General features: G+C 46.0%; 1 protein-coding gene across 2 annotated transcripts in view; it reads left to right on the forward strand.

The window, feature by feature from the left end:
- The window catches only part of Cryl1 (crystallin lambda 1), a 97,663-nt gene extending 80,978 nt beyond the window's left edge, over positions 1 to 16,685 (forward strand). For both annotated transcript variants that reach the window (XM_051195617.1, XM_051195618.1), the window contains 3 exons: positions 7,956 to 8,061; positions 15,685 to 15,791; positions 16,127 to 16,685. In XM_051195617.1, the coding sequence (XP_051051574.1) occupies positions 7,956 to 8,061; positions 15,685 to 15,791; positions 16,127 to 16,240 (327 nt within the window). In that variant the 3' untranslated portion in view covers positions 16,241 to 16,685. The remainder of the gene's footprint in view (positions 1 to 7,955; positions 8,062 to 15,684; positions 15,792 to 16,126) is intronic.
- Positions 16,686 to 19,894: the final 3,209 nt, after the last annotated feature.

Genomic DNA, 19,894 nt, shown 5'->3' on the forward strand with positions numbered 1-19,894 from the left:
GAGGTTTTCTGTCAGGAGGAGCAGAAGCGGGAACCTGGAGGACAAAGAGTCTGGGAATGTATGGCCAACTCCAGGGAGGGTTGTAATCCCAGTTTTGTTCAGATACCCTGCTTGCAGTGAGGGGATTGGGGGTATCTGGCTGCCGGCAGCATGTGGAAGTGTGAGCTCCTAGCTACCTGCAGGATGCGGGACTGAGGGCACCCAGCTGCCTAGAAAGTCAAGCAGTCATCCTGTCCACCACAGCCAACGAGTGGCCAGAGGGCGTCAGAATTTTCTTAGGTTTAGCTCTTTTCAGTTGTTCACCCATGTGAAGTTGGCAAACATGGAGGACAGTCCAATAACAGTGTCAGGCAACACATCTGTCAGGCTGCCATGCCATTGTAGCTGACGTGTGACTGTCCAAAGGACCAGCTCCCTGTGGGTGACATATTACCTTCTACATAGAGGCACTGAGAACAGGAGGACCTTTGGGGGAGCCCAGGACTATACCAGAACCCCATTTCCAAGTCAGCAGTGTTCAGCTCAGCAGCATCTGGGAGATGCTCCTGGAAGGACAGCAGCTGGTGTGTAGTCTGGCTCTCTGAAAATCTCTGTGAAAACTAGCAAACTGAATATTAGAAATGGTACAAGACGAGCATCATCTATGCGGTCAAGTGGGGTTTGTCCCAGGAATGCAGGAGTGGTTCAACACATGCAGATCTGTTGTGGATGCGTCACATCAACAAATAAAGAACAAAACCCGTGTGATCCTCTAAGTAGATGCAAAAAAGCATTTGCCAAAATCCAGCATCCTTCTGTGGTGAAAACAAACAAACTCCATATATTAAGAAAAGAAACCAGTGTACCTTGGCCAGACAGGTGATATATGTCTTTAAGCCTAGCACTCCAGTTTGAGACTAACCTGGTCTACATAGTGAGTTCAAGGCTAGCCAGGGCTACAGAGTAAGCCCCTATCTCAAAAAGAAGAAGGAGAATGAGAAGGAGGAGGAGAAGAAGAAACACCTCAACACAGAAAAGGCCATGTATAACAAACCCACAGCAAACATCATAATTCAGGGCTCATATAGTAATTCAAAGTCAAAATCTTTTCCTCTAAGATCAAGCAAAAGTAGAAGCTGTCCATGTCACTGCTTCTCTTGATATCATGATAGGAACCCTTGCCAGATAAACTAGGCAAAGGAGGAAATAAGAGGCATCTATATTGGAAAGAGATTAAGTCATATCTGACAATTATGTGATCTTATATACAGAAAACCCTAAAGACTCCCTCAAACCCTGTTAGAACAGATAAAGTTGCAGTTCACAGGTGGGAACTGAAGCTGAAAGCCCAGTAAAGTTGTAGGATATAAAAGCATTTCACACACTGACAGCAAACTATCCATCTTAGACTTTCATCCATCTAGTCCCTAATGTGAATGCTTTCCTCAGATATTTGTTGCTGTTTAATAGCTTCATTATTTCTTTTGGTTGACTTTTAGATGTTTGGATGTTTCTCCCGTTGCAGGTTGTTTTGGAATACCTTCTGTTTCTGTCATGGCCTTGTCTCTGGGACGCCTTTGTTCCTGTGCTTTTGTCCTTGGGGATCTTTCCATGGGTAGTCTGGGGTGTGGGTTCTCCAGCCTGGGGAATGGCATTTTCATTACTAATTACATGTGGCCAATATGTCCCAAAGAGTGAGATACGCTTCTCCTGCCACCCAACGGACATATGGGACACCTGTCTCCAGCAGGTTCACCAGGGAGGGCCGCCTGCTGTTTCTCACCCTCCCTGTGGGAGTTGGGGGAGGAACTCTAGCTCTCCAGGGTCTTTCACATGCTCTTGACAAGACCTGTATTTTCTAGGCATGATTCAGTGTCCTGTTGCATGATGCATGAGCTAAGTGTGGGCTTCAGTAGGCTTTTCCATAGTTAGCAAGATCTGCCAGTGTCATCATGCAGGAATGTCTGTGTCCTGCTTCCAAAAACTCGTGTAAATGTTGGCAGGAGGCCATGCTGCTCACATCCGTGTGAGTAACTGTGGGTCACGAGGCAGCTCTCAGACATCTTTTATTTTCTCCTTATTGAGATTTGCTCTTGCCTCACTTCTCCCTGGAAGGTGGCATGGGTGAGGTGGGAGTGCTTAGGCCAGGTCTTTTTTGCTTTTTCTCCTGGAGCCAGAGTTATAGGTTGCTGTGAACTCCCGATGTGGATGCTGGGAACCAAACTCAGGTCCTCTGCAAGGGCAGTATGTGCTCTTGGCCACTGAGCCCTCTCTAGCATCCCTACCTCTCTGCATCTCATTTGTGGTGTGTAGAAGAGCTGTGATGTGTGGAGAAGGAAATAAAAAAAACAATATATGACTATACCAGTAGAGGAAACTAACCCATGGTCCTACTTCATTTCATTCGAGAACTGCATTGTCCTCAGTTTACAAGACCCACAGAGCCCAAACGGTCTCAGTTTCAACCTTCAGATCCAAACAAAACTCCGTTTCTGGACCATCTGCAAGGGCTCCAGGAATGAGCATCTCCAAGAGGGACAGCCCTGAACCTGGTTCTTGCAGAAGTTAAATCTGTACCTGTTGGTTGTCTTATCCAACCTTCCTGGGAACACTTCCAGAGACAGAAACAGCCGAAGCTCAGGGTTGTTCCATATACAAAGGGACCAAAATGGCCCCTTGATCTGTAGCCTCTTCCTGGTGGCTGAGATATATGGAAACAAATCTGATTTTCTTCCTGTCCCCCTTAGATGATTGAAGATGGCAGAGCCATGAGTCTTATTGTGCACATCACAGACTGTAACGTACTCAGGATACAACCTCTTCCTACTTTCCACCCTTCCCTTTTCTATTGTTTCTCAATGAAGACACTGGGCTTCCAGCCCAGCAGTTTTGACTGAAGGTTGGGGGAGGGGAGGAACTTGGGTAGGATCTTACTTGCATGCCTGATAGCAAGGCTGGGTCCCTGAAGATGACCATGGTGGCTAAGTAAGGACTATTTGCTCAGAGATACTGGACAGCTCAGTACCAAGTGTGGGAAAATGAAACAAAACTGGGAGAATAAAACTGGGGATTTGTTTTTAAAGATTAGACAAGGGGAGGTGGCCAGGCTTAAAGCGAGGAAGAGGAAACGGCGGCAAACTGCCACATCCAGGAAAATGAGAGGGACACATGACCAAGGAGAAGGTAAGCTAAGTGTGTGTAGCTGCTGAACTAACGTGGCCATGGTCACAGAGTTTAGTCATCAAATTCTGTGCGCCTTGGCAGCCCCACAGCTACCTTCCCTCCTCCTGCCAGGGAGCCAGGTCAGTCAGCGCACTGTGCGCCCTGGATTTATCTTCTCCTTCCTCTGCCACCTCACAGGTAAGCAGGTTGGGCGATGTCCTGAGGGACTTTGTGCCTCAGCTTGCCTGATCTACATGGGTTATTCTCTATATAATCTGAATGGACTACATCTAATCCGTTAAGAAGTTAACTGAGGCCTCTCCAAGACTCACCAGCCCACAGTCATTAAAGCCAATTCCTTGTACTAAATCTCTGTGTGTGTGTGTATACAGTGAGCTCTCTCTGTCTGTGGGCTCTCCATCTAAGGTTTCGAGAAACCACAGATTGAAAATATTTTTTAAAAACTAGCATGTACAGAGTTTCATTCTTTGTTCTTTAAACAAGACGTCGTGACACATTTTAAATTCCATGTATTTGTTTATTGAGTTATGGGTGTGTGTGGAGGGGTGCATTCATATGGAGGTCCCATGACATCTTACAGGAGTTGGTTCTCTCCTTCTACCCCATGAGAACCAAGAATTGAAGTCAGGTTATCAGATTTGACTGCAAGCACCTTTACCCATCTGTCAGACCAAATCATTGCATAGCATTTATGCTGTGTTAGGTATTATAAGTTGCCAAGTGGTGAGGTAAAGTCTATGGGAAGATGTATATGGGCTTTAAGACAATTCCATTCCATTTTATTTGAGGGGCTTGAGTATCTGTGAACTTGGGTAAAGAGAGATGGGATTTTCTGTAATAAGTTTTCCATAGACACTGAGAGAGGAGAGGGAGGGAAGGAGAGAGAGAGAAAGAGAGAGAGGAAGGAAGAGAGAGAGGAAGGGAGGGACACACACACACACACACACACACAGAGAGAGAGAGAGAGAGAGAGAGAGAGAGAGAGAGAGAGAGAGAGAGAGAGAGTTTCTGTATGTCTACACTAATAGAATTCTGTCTGGTATACCCCCCAAACTTTAATTATGCTTAAAATGTGTGTCAGAGTAACTGAATACTTCATTTGCTGTCTTGTGTTTTCTTGCTTCTCTGATGACTGTCTTGCCCCTCCCAACCCCCAATGCACTCCTGCAAATTGTGGTCAGTCCCAGATCTTAAGGAAAGGCCAGAGAAGAAATTTTTCAGTGAAAGGGGATTCCTTACCCCTGTGTCTGGGCCCTCCTCACCTCCAGGTTTCAGAACGTAGTACAAAAGCCAGGCTTTGAACAAACAGTGATGGTAGTGTTCGCTGTTCTGTGGGAGTTTTTAGGACTCTTCTAACCCTCTGGGACTGTCCTTTGTACGTGTGTCTTGAGAATTTTGCCGCAAGATGGAGGAAGTGCCGATAGCTATTCTGATAAGTATTAAACTGGGTTGGCATCTGGTTCCATGTTCCAACCAGTGTGCTGGGCTCTATCTAGGTCCCAGGAGTCATTTGTCAGCACTTGTTTCTACCTCTTTTACCACCAAGGATATTTGCTAAAGATATCATCCATCATGTATGCTATTATACAGTTGGGGCAGAAATGAGCTCAGGAGCAAAACTGAGGACCAGTGTGCCCTGAGTGTGAAGCCTGCAGCTCAGCGTCCAGTGCGGCTTCTAGAAGTGCACATGACTGCTTCAGCGATATGAAATTTCAGTCATAAAGGATCAGGAGTGAATGGAAATACCCATGGCCACTTTCTTCCTCTAGATTTTCTAGGTAAAAATGCAAGCTTAAGGAACCCCCTTGAAAATTCCACACAGGGCAGAAAGAAATGCAGAAGTGAAGATAATAAAACATTCTTCCTTTTATGTCTGTCTTATGGGGAAAGGAATGAGGAAAATAGATTTCTTTCCTCCAGATGACACCAGAAAGAAAGGCAAGCTGCTGGGTATTGGTGGGGCATTTGTCCAGGTTCCTCCCATTTCCAGCAAAAAGGCAAAAACAAAAACAAAAACAAAAACAAAAAAAACAAACAAAAAAACAAAACAAAGTTAACTAATTTGGGTAGCTCATTGTTTAAGTGTTTTGAAATTCTTTAAAGTCAGCTCTCAAAATACTAAATCCAATTGTAGACAAGCTGGATAGCATTGCAAGTATAAGGTGGTTTTGTATGTGTATTGGTCACAGTTTGGAGGTGAAAGTGAAAATTTCAGGCATTTTGGAATGTTGAGCTGCAACTCTAGGTTGAAGGAGGGTCTTCTGGCCACCCACTGCCTTTCACTACATTCCAGGATCTAAAGAGTGCAGGAACCCCCACCCACCCCTCCACCCCCAACCCCGATTCAGGCAGTCTAGGAGAGCAAGAGCTTTCCAGGTAGGCAGAAGCAGCTGGGAAGGACAATTCCACATCAGAAGGTCTTCAAGATGGTTCTGGACATTACCATGGACTTTCTGTGGATTCATGCCTCTGAGGAGGGTGCTCTGCCTTCTTACAGCTTTGTTTTGAGGAGTGAAAGGAAGTGATACTTGTTAGCATTTGGGTGAACTGCTCTTCTGTGCAGTCCAAATAAACACACGGCAGGGTGGTTAGCAGTAACAAGAGACACAGTATGGCTCCACAGTGCCCTACCAGATCAGCACAGGTTTGCATACATCATGGCACCCTGTCTCTGGGAGGCCATGAACAATGAAAGCTCCTGTACACAGTGCTGGTGCCTGAGGCAATGGGCATGGTGCAATGCTGTGGGGAGTAACAGAGCATTGCCTAATAAAGCAGAAGATGGAGCATGGTCCCAGCAGTTGTGCTCAGACACAGGCTGGGGCTGTGTTCTAGAATATTCTCTGTCACCTTGTGTATAGGAGCTGTATACGAGAATCAGCGAGAATGGACAAACTATAGGCACATGTAGAATATTTTTGGTTGTGAACCTAGGCTTTAATGGCTGAGTCATCTCTCCAGTCATGGCACACGTAGAATAGGTACATCTTTATTTTTATTTTTGTGCTGTTGTGGATAGAGCCCAGGACTTGGTCATGTTAGGAAGGTGAGCCTCACCCCCATCCCTGGTGTATCTTAAAAGCGTGATATTGAGAAACAGAATCAAGTCCCATAAGGATGCATACTATATATCTGCCCTATTAGAAGTGTGCACAAAGCCAGCTCTGTTGCTGAGGGTTGTTAACAGAGGGCTGGTCAGAAGCCAGGACATGGCTATTACAGAAAGTCCATCTTTAGGAAGATAGTGAACTGGCTCCAGGTCCTTGCTTTGTCACAGTGTTCTGTACTGTGTGTGCATCTTGAGCACATACAATTTTTCTATATCCATGTCTATGCGCAGCAGCTCGATGGAGAGTGGTTCTCTGAAGTTGAGTTGCTTAGTAGTCCCACATGACTTATCTTTGCCATTCCAGGGCAGTGGGCCCCGTCTTCATCTTGATTCCGCATCTCTATCCTCTCCCTCAAGTGAACTGGGGTCGCCCAAGCACACACAGATCCAAGACTCCTATGCCTCTCTTTCTTTCATTGAGGCACAGCAGCAGTGGTAGTCGGGGACTAAAACCCACTTCCCAACTGCTCTAAGTCTTGCCCCCTTTGGAGTCTGGGAAGTGGAAAGTGCCCACTGGCCAGGACAGCAGGGGATTCTTCAGCCTTTGATGTCCAAATCCCAGGGGCATCTGGAGGACAAAGGGTTCTTCCCAGCAGAACCCGGGGGACCATGGTGATCCCTTAGATCCCTCCTTCAGACTGACAAGGCTTGTCCTCTTCAGAAAGATGTCAGACAGCCCTTTCAGGGAAAGATCTAAAACCCAGACTAAGGTGACATGTCTGGTGGGTTGCTTGCCTGAGCTTGTCACTGGGAGCAAGGTGCACAGGGTGACAGTGTATGGATGTTTCTCTGTATGGGAACCGGGTTCTCTGGCTGAGGGCTGATGGGGCCTCTCGCAGCTGCTTATAGGAGAGGTGGCCTTACAAACATCAAGCCTGTGAGGGGGGGGCACTCTCTGAAAGAAACTGCTCAGGGAAGCGACCCAGAGTGTCAGGTTCCACAGGAATGCTTCTAGTCCTGCAAGTAGGAGTTTGGGGAAAATGTTTCTTTTTCCTCCTATCTGCCCTCCAGAGATTTGAGATTCCCAGGGTACAGAGGACCTCAGCAGGGAGTGAATCTGCAGTGTTTAAACCCCATACCTAAAGCCATGCATACAAACTGGCTGACTTTCTAAGCATGGTACATAACAACTTTTCTTTTGCTTGGGAATTCAGATTTGCAGAAAGTTCCAGGGCCCCACCTCAGCAAGCAAACCCATCCTAAGCCATGTTTCATCAAAGAATGGCCTTTCCCACAAAGTCATTAAAAACTGAACAAGGCCCGACTTGCAGGCAGGTGAAGCCTGGCAGCCACTTCCCACTCTTTTGGGGTGTTTGAATGCACTCCCACCTCCTGATTAAACACCCTGAAAAGTCCCCCGTGTCTACTTTGTTTTCACCGTCTCCAAAGCTGCAAGTGATATGTGGGGTTGGTGAAGAGGCAAAGGGTACAGATTGATTGCAGGTCGCAGTATCTGTGCCATAAAACTCCCTTTTCAGGACCCGCACAGATATGACAGCTTGGTTGTACAAAATTCCATTACTGTATTACAGTACATTGGCAAATTGTTTTTTTGTTGTTGTTTTTTGCCAGGGGGGAGAGCAGGTGGGGGAGATATTGCCTTCAAGAAGTTAGGACTAGCAATGTTAACAAAATTGTCTTTCTAAGGAACTCAACTGGGTGTTACCACCTTCTCCCCATGTAGGAAGGAATAGTGTCTACTAACGACCTGGACCTGGTCATGTCAGATGGACTGGGCATGCGGTACGCATTCATTGGACCCTTGGAGACTATGCACCTCAATGCTGATGGTATGCCTGGGAAGAGATGGGGCTCTGTGGTGGGGAATATGTTTCTGAGCTATCTTACCTGCCAGCCTGTGCCATTTCTTTGTCAACAGAGTGGTAATGTCAGAACCTAGAGGGACTCTGGTCAACCCTAGTAACTCGAAGGGGCTGAGGCACAGAGCACTGTGGACTGACATGGAAGTCAGGGTCTGGGCCACGAAGAGTCCTTGATGGAATCACAAAGGAAGAAAGGGAGGTGCTGAGATGGGGACCTTTCTTGATGGAAGAGGGATTGTAGCTTCTGTGAGGGGTTGAGATGAGTTATAGAAGCAAGAGGGAAAACAAAGACAAGACGGCAGTGGCAAGTAGTCCCCAGGGACTCTTCTGGAGCTGTCATCTTCTGCCCACACTCAGTGCCTGTGGATGTGTGCTTCGGCAGAGGGCTGCGATGGCCTCCCCGAAGGCCAGGAGTCCCACAGCAGGTGCTTTACAGGATAGACCTGGCGAGGTGCGGCAAGCCAGACAACTGTCCAGAAACTGACTTCAGAGGCTCTGAAAAGTCACTGTAACCTGCTGGTTCCAAAGAAAGATGATTTGAAAGGATAAGAGTGAAGCAGATTTTAAAGGATCCAAAGATGACCAGCTGAGGAAACCAACACCAAATTAAAACACACCAATGTTGTGATGTACCAAAATCTGAAAAGATGCTACCTACTTGTTAGCTATCTCTTGGGTGAAGTCTCACTATATAGCTCTGGCTAGCTATAGATGCTTGACTCTCCTGCTGCATGCTGGGATCATAGGCATGAGCCATATCTGGCACAATAGGAAATGGTGTTTATTGCTTTTGCTTTTCCTTTATTTCTCTTGTGTTGCTGCTAGGCAAACACTCCTCCACTGAGCCTCAAGTAATATTTATTATCTTTTTACTGCTCTGTTGCTGTAAGCTTATATAATTGCTGTATGCTACTCTAACACAGTCCTCATTAAGTGGTAAAGGAGACACAGAAAGAGAAAAGGAATGTTAGCTGTAAGTCAAGACTATATTTCACAAGATATATAGAAATTATTTCCTGGAGAGGAGGGAGGAGACAGGGTTCCACTCCAAGTCCAGTTCTCCTGATACTTACTGTGCACCCCAAGCTGATCTCAAACATCACATAATCCCCCTGTCTCAGTTTTCTCAGTGTTGGGATTACAAGAGTGCATCACCATACTCTGCTAGTTTTTTGAGTGGGCAGAACCAGAACAGAAGACTGGAAATGGCAGGCAGACTGGTTTGTGTAGTATGTGACTGATGTGACAGAAAGAACTTTCTAGTAACTGTTGCTAGTGACCTGGAAAGGGAGGGCTCACACACTGGGTGAGCTAAAGGGCCATGGGTAGATGTTGAGAGGAAATTCCTGCCCTGTAGTGGATTGGAGCTGATGGCCTTTCAGATCTGACTTTTGTCCTTTGATCCTATGATGTTTTAGTTAATGAACTGGACTTCCCAACCAACATTCAAAGCAGTTTTCCCAGACCCAGCATTACACAACACAGGTGAATATATGATTTGAGGAGTGGACCCACTACTTGCAATAATAGTTCAATAACTGAGTCTTCCTTGAAAGGCAAGCCTTGCTAAGAGCAGCCAAAGGAAGAAAGGACTCTTCCATGCTTTGTGTGAGAAGGTAACTTTGAACGTGAGAAGAAAATATCAAGAAGACACCTTCATACAAGTGAAATAAGAGTTTTGAAACATCATTGGAATGGTCTTGGATCATTTTGAGTGTCTTTTCAGCCAGCCCTTATGAGTGGGGAGCATAGCCAAGCATTTGACATGGGCATGGACACTGTCTGATAACCACCATATTTCTCTATTCTTGAGAGAACTGAGACAGTTAAGGTATTGTGAGAAATTGACACAAGAGAACTGAGAACACCTTTGAATCTCAAACAAACAGAAACAGAAGCCAGTGACACCAGACACTCAAGATCAGGGAGGTGGCAGACAGGAAGGAGGCCACAACAATTTTTCAAACAAAACTGATATGATAAGAAAGCTTAATTGGCTTATTGTGATAAGAGGGGTCGGATGCAGTTTTCAACTTCTGAGCATTCCGAAGGCCAAAGCTAGAATGTTATAAGACCTGGCTGGGAACCAATGACCCTTATTCTTCTGGTGTCACCCAGAATATATCAAGATTGGAGTCGGGAGGACGTTTCCTGGTTTTGCCTCGGTATTTTTCATAAATCTTGAACTTACAGGAGCTTTTGATCTTAAAAGCTACCCCTCCCCCTTTTTTTTCTAAAGCAAGTGCAGATACTTTAGGGTTACTTATTTATTTATTTTTGAAGATTGGGAATAATTTGATTAGAGTTGGAGAGAGAACACTAGGGCAGATGAGCTGTAAATGTCAGCCACTCAGTGATGGAAAGGAGGAGGACCTTTTGATTTCCACTTTAGGGAAGCAGTCAGCCTCCACAGTGGGGGCTGGAAGCAGCTGCATGGCAGAAGATGAAGGGAGCTTCAGAAAATTTCCAGAGTTCCAGGGAAAGTCTTTGCAGGTTTTGGCTAGTATCTGAAAGAAAAAGAAAAGAAGAAAAGTTACAGTTTGTTGAGAAACTCAGAAAAGTGGGAAGGCCTGTGGCAGAAGTGTTTTGAGAAGCTGTTTAGGGGAAGGGAGAAAATGTTTAAAAGATTCTAATTAAATAGGAAAATAGTAGTAGGGTAGGGTACAAAGTTTGCCTTCTGGTCTACCTTTTAAGAGCATCTTTTGTGAAACGTGCTCTCAGAATACTGGTTCTGGCCAGCAGGACTGCTAGATCCCCACCCTGGCCTTCCCATCTGTTAGCTATATAAGCTTAGGTCAGCCTCTTGTTTGAGGGCACCTCACTTTTCCCATCCATTCAGTAGGGATGATTACCACTTGCTAGGGGTGGGATGCCATAAAGAGACCACATGGAAGCTCAAGGGAACCACATGGGAGGTGAAGAAGGCTTTGACAGGCACAAGCACAGCAAACCCAAGCAGAGCAAACATGGTACCCACAGGTTTTGCCTTTTACCTTTCTCCTCCTTCCTAAAAACAATTAGATTATATTCTTAAAGCTAACCCCAAGGTCCATTCCCTTAATTTGTCTCATTCTTGAGACAAAAACACCAAGGTCCAGCAATCAAAATTCATTATTTAGCTAACACATCAGATCAGGATTTACCAGCTTACCCTACTGCAGATTCTCCATTTCTCTCCTTAAAAACCCACTCCTGCAAAAACAAGAATAAAAACAAAAATAAAAAACCCAAAACAATAACAACCAAAAAAAAAATCCAAATAAAAACAACAACAAAAACCCAACTTGCTTGCTGAATAAATGACCTTTTGCTTATTTTATCTTTGTTTGGGTGTTGGGACATGGAACCCAGAGCCTGGTGCCATGCTAGATTGAGGTACACATCCATCATTTAAATATTATCTTTATTCAGCTTGTTGTGTTTATTTCTCTTCCAGAATTTTTGTTTTTAGTTTTCTTAATTCTTCCCCAAAGATTCACCCAGGCCCAGGGAAGATGCACAGAGTTGATAGAGACAAGGCCACCTTCTGCTTATGGGTCAGAAAAAGCCCTAGAATCCAGCCTGGTTTCTCAGCTGAGAACCTAGGTCCTGCCCTGTCCCCGGCAGCTCTTTGGACTTTGTGTTTTGCTGTCTCTGTGGAGGGATGATATCTCAGGACCTGGCAACCCTGGGTCCCCCTCTGGGTGACCTGGTTGTTTACCAGCTTCTTGTCTTGTAGACACTCACCTGGATTTTGAGCAGGAAGCCTGCTGGAGGTGTTGTCTATGTTGAGCCATCGTTACTGGTGGGAGCAGCTGAGCTAAAAGACAAGGCCTGGTGCCAGAGTGGACCCTGCTGCCCAGACAGCAATGTCCTTAGAGGACATTCCATATTGTCATTCTGTTTTGGGGCCCTTCTGACCTGTTTTCATAAAGTGTGTGAAACTCAAGTAAGTCAGGTGAATCAATGTAGGTGTGGGTTCATGAGCTAGGTCAAAACTAGACCCTTGGTCTCAGTTACAACGAGGTTCTCCAGAAAACTGAACACCCAATGTTGGGGGGTGGTGTCTGTCAGGTATGGGTGGCCAGCCAAGTATGGCACGAAGGACTGTGTCTCACCCCATACATTCAACAGACAGGAGAGCTTCCTGTTGGTGGAGGTGTTACAGTTCAGGAAACACCCCATTTTATCTTGAGGGGCTCACAGAGAGAGAACTGGGAGTCAGCAAGATGAGCTAACTCTAATTTTTTGGGGAATCAACTCCTCTCTACTTTCACTGTCCATACATGCATCTCCTAAGAAATTAGGTTCAGGGACAGGGAGTTGAGAACAGCAGTTAAGAGCTCTGACTGCTATTACAGAGGACTAAACATCACTTCCTCTACCCATATGGGGGCCCCAACTACCACATGGACACATATGAAGCCAAAACACCTACATACATGAATTAATAAGTAAATATTTTTTTAAAAAATTAAGTTTAGCTTCTGCAGAGCTGAGCTTTCCAAGGGCTGTGGAAGAGCCATATTCCTAATGCTCTCTTCCAAATTTCATGTGCACCAAGCAAACACATAGTTCATATACATACACACAGGCAGGCAAAACACTCATACACACAGAACAAAAATATAAATAACTCTACAGAAAGCAAGAGAAAGAAAAATGTCCCTTTAAATTTTTAGGCGTTTTTATAAAAGACAGTAGAGAAAGTTGTAGAAAGTTTTTGTGAGATTGGAATGATTTCAAGATGGTGGAAGATGAATATTTGTTGTGGGAATGTAAAGGAACCCAGAGATAAAACATGGTCTGAGTATCAAATCGCTTGAGGCTGCTGCTTACATTGGCTAGGGAGATGGAGCTGGCCCTTGAGAGGGGCTTGGGCTCCATCCTCACTGTAAGCTGGTTAAATATGCAGCCACAATCAATTTTCCCACTTTCTTCTGTGATGGGTTGGGTCTTAAATGTCTCCCAAAGACTCCATGGAATGCTTGGTGACCAGCTGCTGGAGTTATTTGGGAAGCAGCCTGGGATCTTTAAGAGGTGGGATCATGAGACATTGAGATGGTTCAGGGGTAAAGGGTTTTGCCACCAGGCCTGAGGACCTGAACTTGACTCCCAGAACCCACATAATGGAAGGAGAGAACCAGCTCCCACAAGTTGTTCTCTGACCTACACACACAGTCACACACACACATAATAAATTGTTTTTTTTAAAAGGGAAGGGGTCCATTTAGAAACAAGTTAGACCACTGGGGGTGTGCCCTTGAATGGGATATTGGGAGGCTGCCTCTTCCTGTCTGTATCCTGGTCATCATGAGTCGAGCAGCTTTTCTCCATCACGTGTTCCCCACCATGAGATTCTGCTTGCCATGGGCCCAAAGCAATGGAAAAATCCATCAGCTTGGCTGAGCTGGGACAGCCCAGCTTAGAGGGCTGTGCACTGTGTGGTTAAGGCAGGTCTGGCTCCAGCACTCCCAATGCCTGGGCAAGGGAGTGATGGGCACAGTACTTACTGATACAGCTCTCACCACCTTATCCACACATGCTTATGTTAGGAATTTTGTCATAGTGATAGAAGTTGACTAATTTGTGATCAGTTAACGCCTTTCAAATATATTCAATTCTGTGTCTCTTGCATGCATTGCAGTTGTGTCTAGATTTTATTAGTTAGTATGAATAAATAAACAGATAGGAAAAGTGGGACAAATGCTTGATTTCTTAAGGGAAAGACACATTTACCTGGTTTTCTGGTCTCTGGCAATCCTAAACCACCTGAGAAGACTAAACATGGCAAGGGTATTTACAGGAGCTTGCAGAGTTCTGACCTGCTGAGAGCAACATATATGCAGTAAGATCTCTCTTTAAAAATCACCTAAAGTTTAACTGCAGGTGCTAATGACAGAATTGCTGGTTGGCTTTAACAGTTTACCCTTTGAAATAATTTCTCAAGCTGGGTGTGGAGGATGCACAACTGAAATCCCAGTCTTTGGGAAGAGAAAGTAGGAGAGACTGTGTTCAAAGCTAGCCTTGGCTACAAGGTGAGTTTGGGGCCAGCCTGAGCTACATGAGACCCAGTCTGATCACACACACACACATACACATACACGTATGCACACACGCACACACGCACACATACACATACACACACACACATTCTTCTAAACACTTTCATTTTTCAGAGACTCTTTGGTCTATAGTCTTCATGAGGGTGGATAAGAGCAAGTTTTGGGTACTGTGCAAAATCTGCAGTTTTATTAGTATAACTCACTGCTGAGGCTTTGTGGCTCTGGAATATGGGCCCAAGGGCTGGCTCAGTGGTAAAACTCATGTCCAGCACCACAAAAGGTAAAAACATGGGCCAGAGTTGGCACAGCCAGGACTTATAGACACGTTGACCTCTGGGATCCCAGGCCTGGCTTCTGACTTACCTGTGCCTACTCTTGCAGCCCCAAGGCTCAGCATATAGGGGATGGGGAGGGAACTGAGTGTCCTGGGGGCAGGTGGCTATACTTCAGAAGGGTGCTCAGGCCACACCAGGCTGTGCTTTCCTTTGGAGCTCACCTAGGTTCCATGTCTATTTAATTTTGGCATCAGCCCACACAGCCCCACTGCTGCTTGTGCTGACTCTGTCTCTCCTTCTGCTCACTCATTTCTCCACCAAAACCCTGCAGCAGAGAAATTGACCAGCCATGTTGGTCAGGGACAGTCTGCACAGGGTTTCAAGCTGGCTCTTCTTATGGAAGTGTAGCAAGTGATTAATACAACCCTGGTTCAGGTCTCACCACCTCGTAAATACCAGATAAGGTATAACCTGACCTTGAGGTTTAAGTATGTGATAAGGAGGGAGTGACTTGAGTTTTGACATCTGGGTTCACGAAGAATGAATTGAAGCCATTCATGATGATTCATGCCTGTAGTGCTGGCGCTTGGGAGGCTGTGGCAAGAGGATTACCATGAGTTTAAGACTATTGTGGGCCAGCGTGAAACTCTGTCTCTAAAACAGAGGGTAGGGGAAGGAGTGGAGCCTGAAGAGGAACTTATTTAGCATTCATAGAACCTTTGGTTCCGTCCCCAACTCCACAGAAAGTGGGAGTGGTGGCACATGCCTGTAATCCCAGCACTTGAATAGTGGACATGGGACTAGATATTCCAAGTCATGTATGTAGCCTGGGCTACATGATGGGCTCTTGTATCAGAAAGAAAGAAAAAGGGTGGGAGACAAAAAAAAAAAAAAAAAAAAAAAAAAAAAGGAAAGTGAAGAGAAAGAATTCACTGAATTCACTGAAGCGCTTTAGCAGTACATAGTTGAAGGAGATGCTTTCTGCTGTCAGAGTTTGAGTACCACAGATGGAGAACCCCCGAGATGCACTGAGGACCCCTGAGAAAGATGCACTGGTGTGGGACACATGGCAGGCCTGAGGGGCCCAGTGCTGTTCAGGGTTTTAGTTTCCAGAAAGCTAGGGTAGAGACTCGCCAAGGCTAGCAGGTAGCTCATCTCCTGTCTCTTCTCTGTAGATTCCCTTTGCCAGGGCAGAACCTTTTGCACAGGTCTCAGTTTGGAGTTACAGAATGTTGATGCTGGTGTGTGGTCCCTGTTGCATGCTTTTTCAGGATTGGTAAGCTACTGTGACAGATACAGTGATGGAATAAAGCGGGTCCTCAAGACTTTTGGACCGGTTCCAGAGTTCTCAGGGGCCACAGTGGAGAAAGTTAACCAGGTATGTGGACTACCCAGGGGCATGCAAGTCAGCACATACTGGTCATCTCCTTCCTGTGCCGTCTGTGGGTGGGGCCTTGTCAGTAGCTGCAGTCTTGACCCTTGGTTCTGATGGTTGCTTCTTCCTGATTGCCCATCGTGGCATCCTGGCCTCCAGGATCCCTTGAGGGTAAGGTGATGGTGACTTGTCTTGGAGATCTCTTGAGAGCTGGAGCTTGTGTTAACTGAGTGTGGGGTTTGTGCTTCTGTGGTATAGACACAGCTGACAATTGCCCTCCTGGAAGATTAGTTTTTCTGTATGTGTTCTCTGTTTTGCCTCCCCTTTCCTTCTCTCAGGAAATGTGTATGAAGGTCCCTGATGATCCAGAACACCTAGCTGCCAGAAGGAAATGGAGGGATGACTGTCTCAAGAAACTCGCCAAACTGAAGCACCAGATGCAGCCCCAGTAAACTTCTTTAATGCCTCCATCACTCCTTCCTGGGAAGCTCTGTTTGGTGATGAGAAGCTCTTGATCCAGTCCCTATGCAGCATTGAGACGCCCAGGAAGCTGGCCTGAAGACCTGGTCTGCTCCCTGGTGTTTTACTGCGAGCAGCTGTAGACACAAGTGTCTTCAGGTCATTCCTGCCTAACCCTATACCGGGCTATCAGAGCACTGCTTGGGCTCTGAGGTGTGGGTTTCCTGCCACCTGGGCAAATAGGCTGAAGATCTTCACCTCTTTCCAGTGTGATTACACATTCATTTCCAGACAATGGTTGCAGTTGCTTGTTTCCTTAATCACTACAAAAGAATTTCTGTAATCATTTCCTAATCCCCGAGTGCCCTGTGACCCTGCGTTATGAAGCAATCACCTTCAGCTTGAATGAATAATATTCTGAATAAAAGTCTTGATTCCTTGAGGGCAGTCAATTTCTACACACACACACACACACACACACACACACACACACAAACGTGCAAATAGTCCTCCAGTTTGGGTTAGTTCCTTCCCAAGCTAGTTCAGTTGTGCCCTGTGGTCTTCTGGTCAGGTATGTTTAAGGAGCATGTGGGCTGCTCAGCCATATCTGCACTAAATCAGTGGTGTAGAATTCAGCAGAAAAGACACCAGCTCTAACAGTCATTTCTAGAACCTCCTTCAACATGAAGTCTGTTGCTGGCACAAGCTTCCAGAGTGCTCTGAGGACACCAAGGCATGCTTCTCTCCATAGCGACTCTGATCGATGGATACCATTACATGGTTCCCCAACAGCTCTGTCAAGGCACTGGCCTTGCAGTTCTGGGTGGTGAGAGTCTTAGTGTCATAAGGTAGGGAGCCACATTTCCTCAGGATGGAGGCTATTGTGGTGTGGGGAGCAGTGACTTTGATTAGGTCATTTTTCAAAAGCTTGTGAGTCTTAATCAGCACACCTCCATGTTCTCAGCCCACACTGAATGGCTCAAGATCTTGGGGTCACTATGAATCAAAGTTACCACGCAGCAGGCTCTGCACTCCAAGACCTCATGCACATGGAGGAGCATGATAGCATTGAGAGGCTCTGGAAGGGAAGCTTCCAGGAGGTGGGCTGTGAGCCGGAGGGGATCACAGGAGTCAATTAGAGCCTGCCAGCTGAGGACCAGCATGGGGTCTGAACAGGCTGTGTTTAGGATGGCTCAGTACATGGTGGCCAGGAGAGAGTTTTGCAGAGAGGTCCCAACCAACCTGATCAGATGAGCCATGGACCTCGGTCTTCCCAGCACTGGGTCAGGTTAGGACCTCACAAGTTTACTCGGACTGCAGACAGGACCAGACTGGACATAAGCCTACTGTGAGGGTATGAAGCTGTGGGGCAGTGGACTAGGGATGCCTGTCAGTAGGAGCTGCCAGTCATGGATTGGGAACATACTAGAAACATGCCTTGTGCAAGGTCAGAAAGTGAGAGGCCGGGCAGGAGATGTCCTATGTTTGAAAATTTCACTGGGAAGTTGATTTGACAACTGGAAAGGAAGTGTTGAACCCTGAAAGGCCTCCCCCTCTCTGCCTGATAGTCCATCGGCTCTGGTGATTCAGCTTCTTCCAGATCTCATTGCTTCACCCAGCAGCAGGGAGGGCCCTCACAACTCCCTGCAGCTAAGGCTCTCCACCCTCCCTTCAAGGCACTTTCCAGTGCTCTTGCAAAGTCTCTCAGATTTGCCTGGCCCTTCCTTCCTGAGTTCTGGAGGCCATGCAGCCCCCAGACCATGCCTGAACACCTACATGAGGTGACCTTGCTTGGCATGGGGCACAAGAAGCCCCCACCTGTGATTTGCTTGGCTCTTGGTGTTGATGGACTGTGAGAATCCTGGAAGGGCTGGTCATGTGGCTTGCAGGACCTGAGACTATACAAGTGAGGTCCTTCCTAGGAGAGCCTGGCAGGGCACTCACTTGTTCTGGGCAGCATTACTGTAGGATGAAGGAAGGTGGTGCCACTAGGAAACATTGGCTTTTGTTGTATGTCTAAATTATATTTTCCTACTTTCATTGTCACAGCTTTCTGAATGAATGTCATAGCTATGGAGTATGATAGCCATTTCCACAGCAGTTACATTGTATTAGCTATTATGAACCATCTAGGGATGGCTTACAGCATGCAGAAGGATGTGTGTGGGTTCTCTGCAAATACTGGGCCATTTTATATAGGGGACTTGAACATCTGTGGATTTTGGTACCCACAGGGACCTGGAATCAATCCTGTGGCTACTTAGGAAGGTCCTGATATGGTAACAGGATTCCAGGAATATTCCCCATGAAGTTTTCATGTTCTCTTTAGAATTTTCTCCATATTTCTTTTGTATTTTAATTCCTGCTTAAAAAAAAAAAAACTAAAACTTCTGTAGAACATCTTGTATGTAAGTAAGCTACAAATCAGCATCCCTGAGGGTACAGACACACACAGTAAAAATGGTCTCCAAATGTAGGCAACAACTACAGACACACTCAATAAAGATGGTCTCCAAGTGTAGGTGACAACATGGAGTATCAGAGGAAGTCTGAAAAAGACCCACTGGCCCAAAGACTCTGTAACATGTCTCCTCTCTGTGTTCCTGGCACTGAGAACTGTTGGTGGCATCCAGCAGTGCTCATTGGTGTTTGAGCATGAGGAGGTGAACAGGGTTCCTGTTAAGGGCACAAGGCACACCTTTGCTGGGTGTGACAGGCAGAGCTGAGCCACCCCCTATGGGACATCAGGGGCTCCATCAGCACAGGACAAGTGCAGCTCATATGGAATGGTGTTTTCTCAAGTGGTAAAAACTGGTAACACTACAACTTCCTGGGAGAAAGTTTTCGAGAAAAAGGAGAGCTGGGTCAGTCTCTAGAGAACTATGAGGCCTTGATTTGTCAACTGAGGACAACAGGCCATTAGTTCACACATGGAGATTTCCATAAAAAAACAAAACAAACAACAACAACAAATGCCTGAGAGGAAGGGCCTTAAAATGTTAAGATTGCTTATTTCTGATTGGTTCTAAGTGTGTGTGTGTGTGTGTGTGTGTGTGTGTGTGTGTGTGTGTGTTTTGTTATACTCTTTCACTACAAGCATATGTTAGTTTTATACTTAAAAACCTGGGTGCTGTTAACATTGAGTTCCCTGCTCTGACTTCTGATCACTGACCAAGACAAGAGTATGAAGGACATGTCCTGCCCTGGCTTGCTTAACTTGTAGATAGACCTCAGTGTTTGTAAATAATGAAACCATGTGCAGATGGAGCCAGCTCTATGCGGTGGAGAGCCCAGGTATCTTGACATACAGTAGATGTTATAAGTGCAGAGTGCTGGGGTCCCACCCAGGATCCTACCAACATTTGCTAACTCACCATTACCAACTCTGTGCCATTGCACACACCATCATCACCATCACCATCACTTCTGCTAGCCCCACAAGCACAGTCTAAATACTGCCAACATCACCATCATCCTCACCACCACTACCACCAGATCCATTACCATTTTAGTACCTTTAGCACCATCATCACTATCATCACCATTTACTCTAGTTGCTTCACCCCCACCTTCAGGAAGCGTATTGTGTTATAGGTCAGTGTTTTATAGCAGCATCCTTCAGATGGAACAGGAGGGTGCGGGTAGAG

The sequence above is a fragment of the Phodopus roborovskii genome, unplaced genomic scaffold (assembly GCF_943737965.1).
Source record: "Phodopus roborovskii unplaced genomic scaffold, PHOROB, whole genome shotgun sequence".
NCBI classification, from domain to species: domain Eukaryota; kingdom Metazoa; phylum Chordata; class Mammalia; order Rodentia; family Cricetidae; genus Phodopus; species Phodopus roborovskii.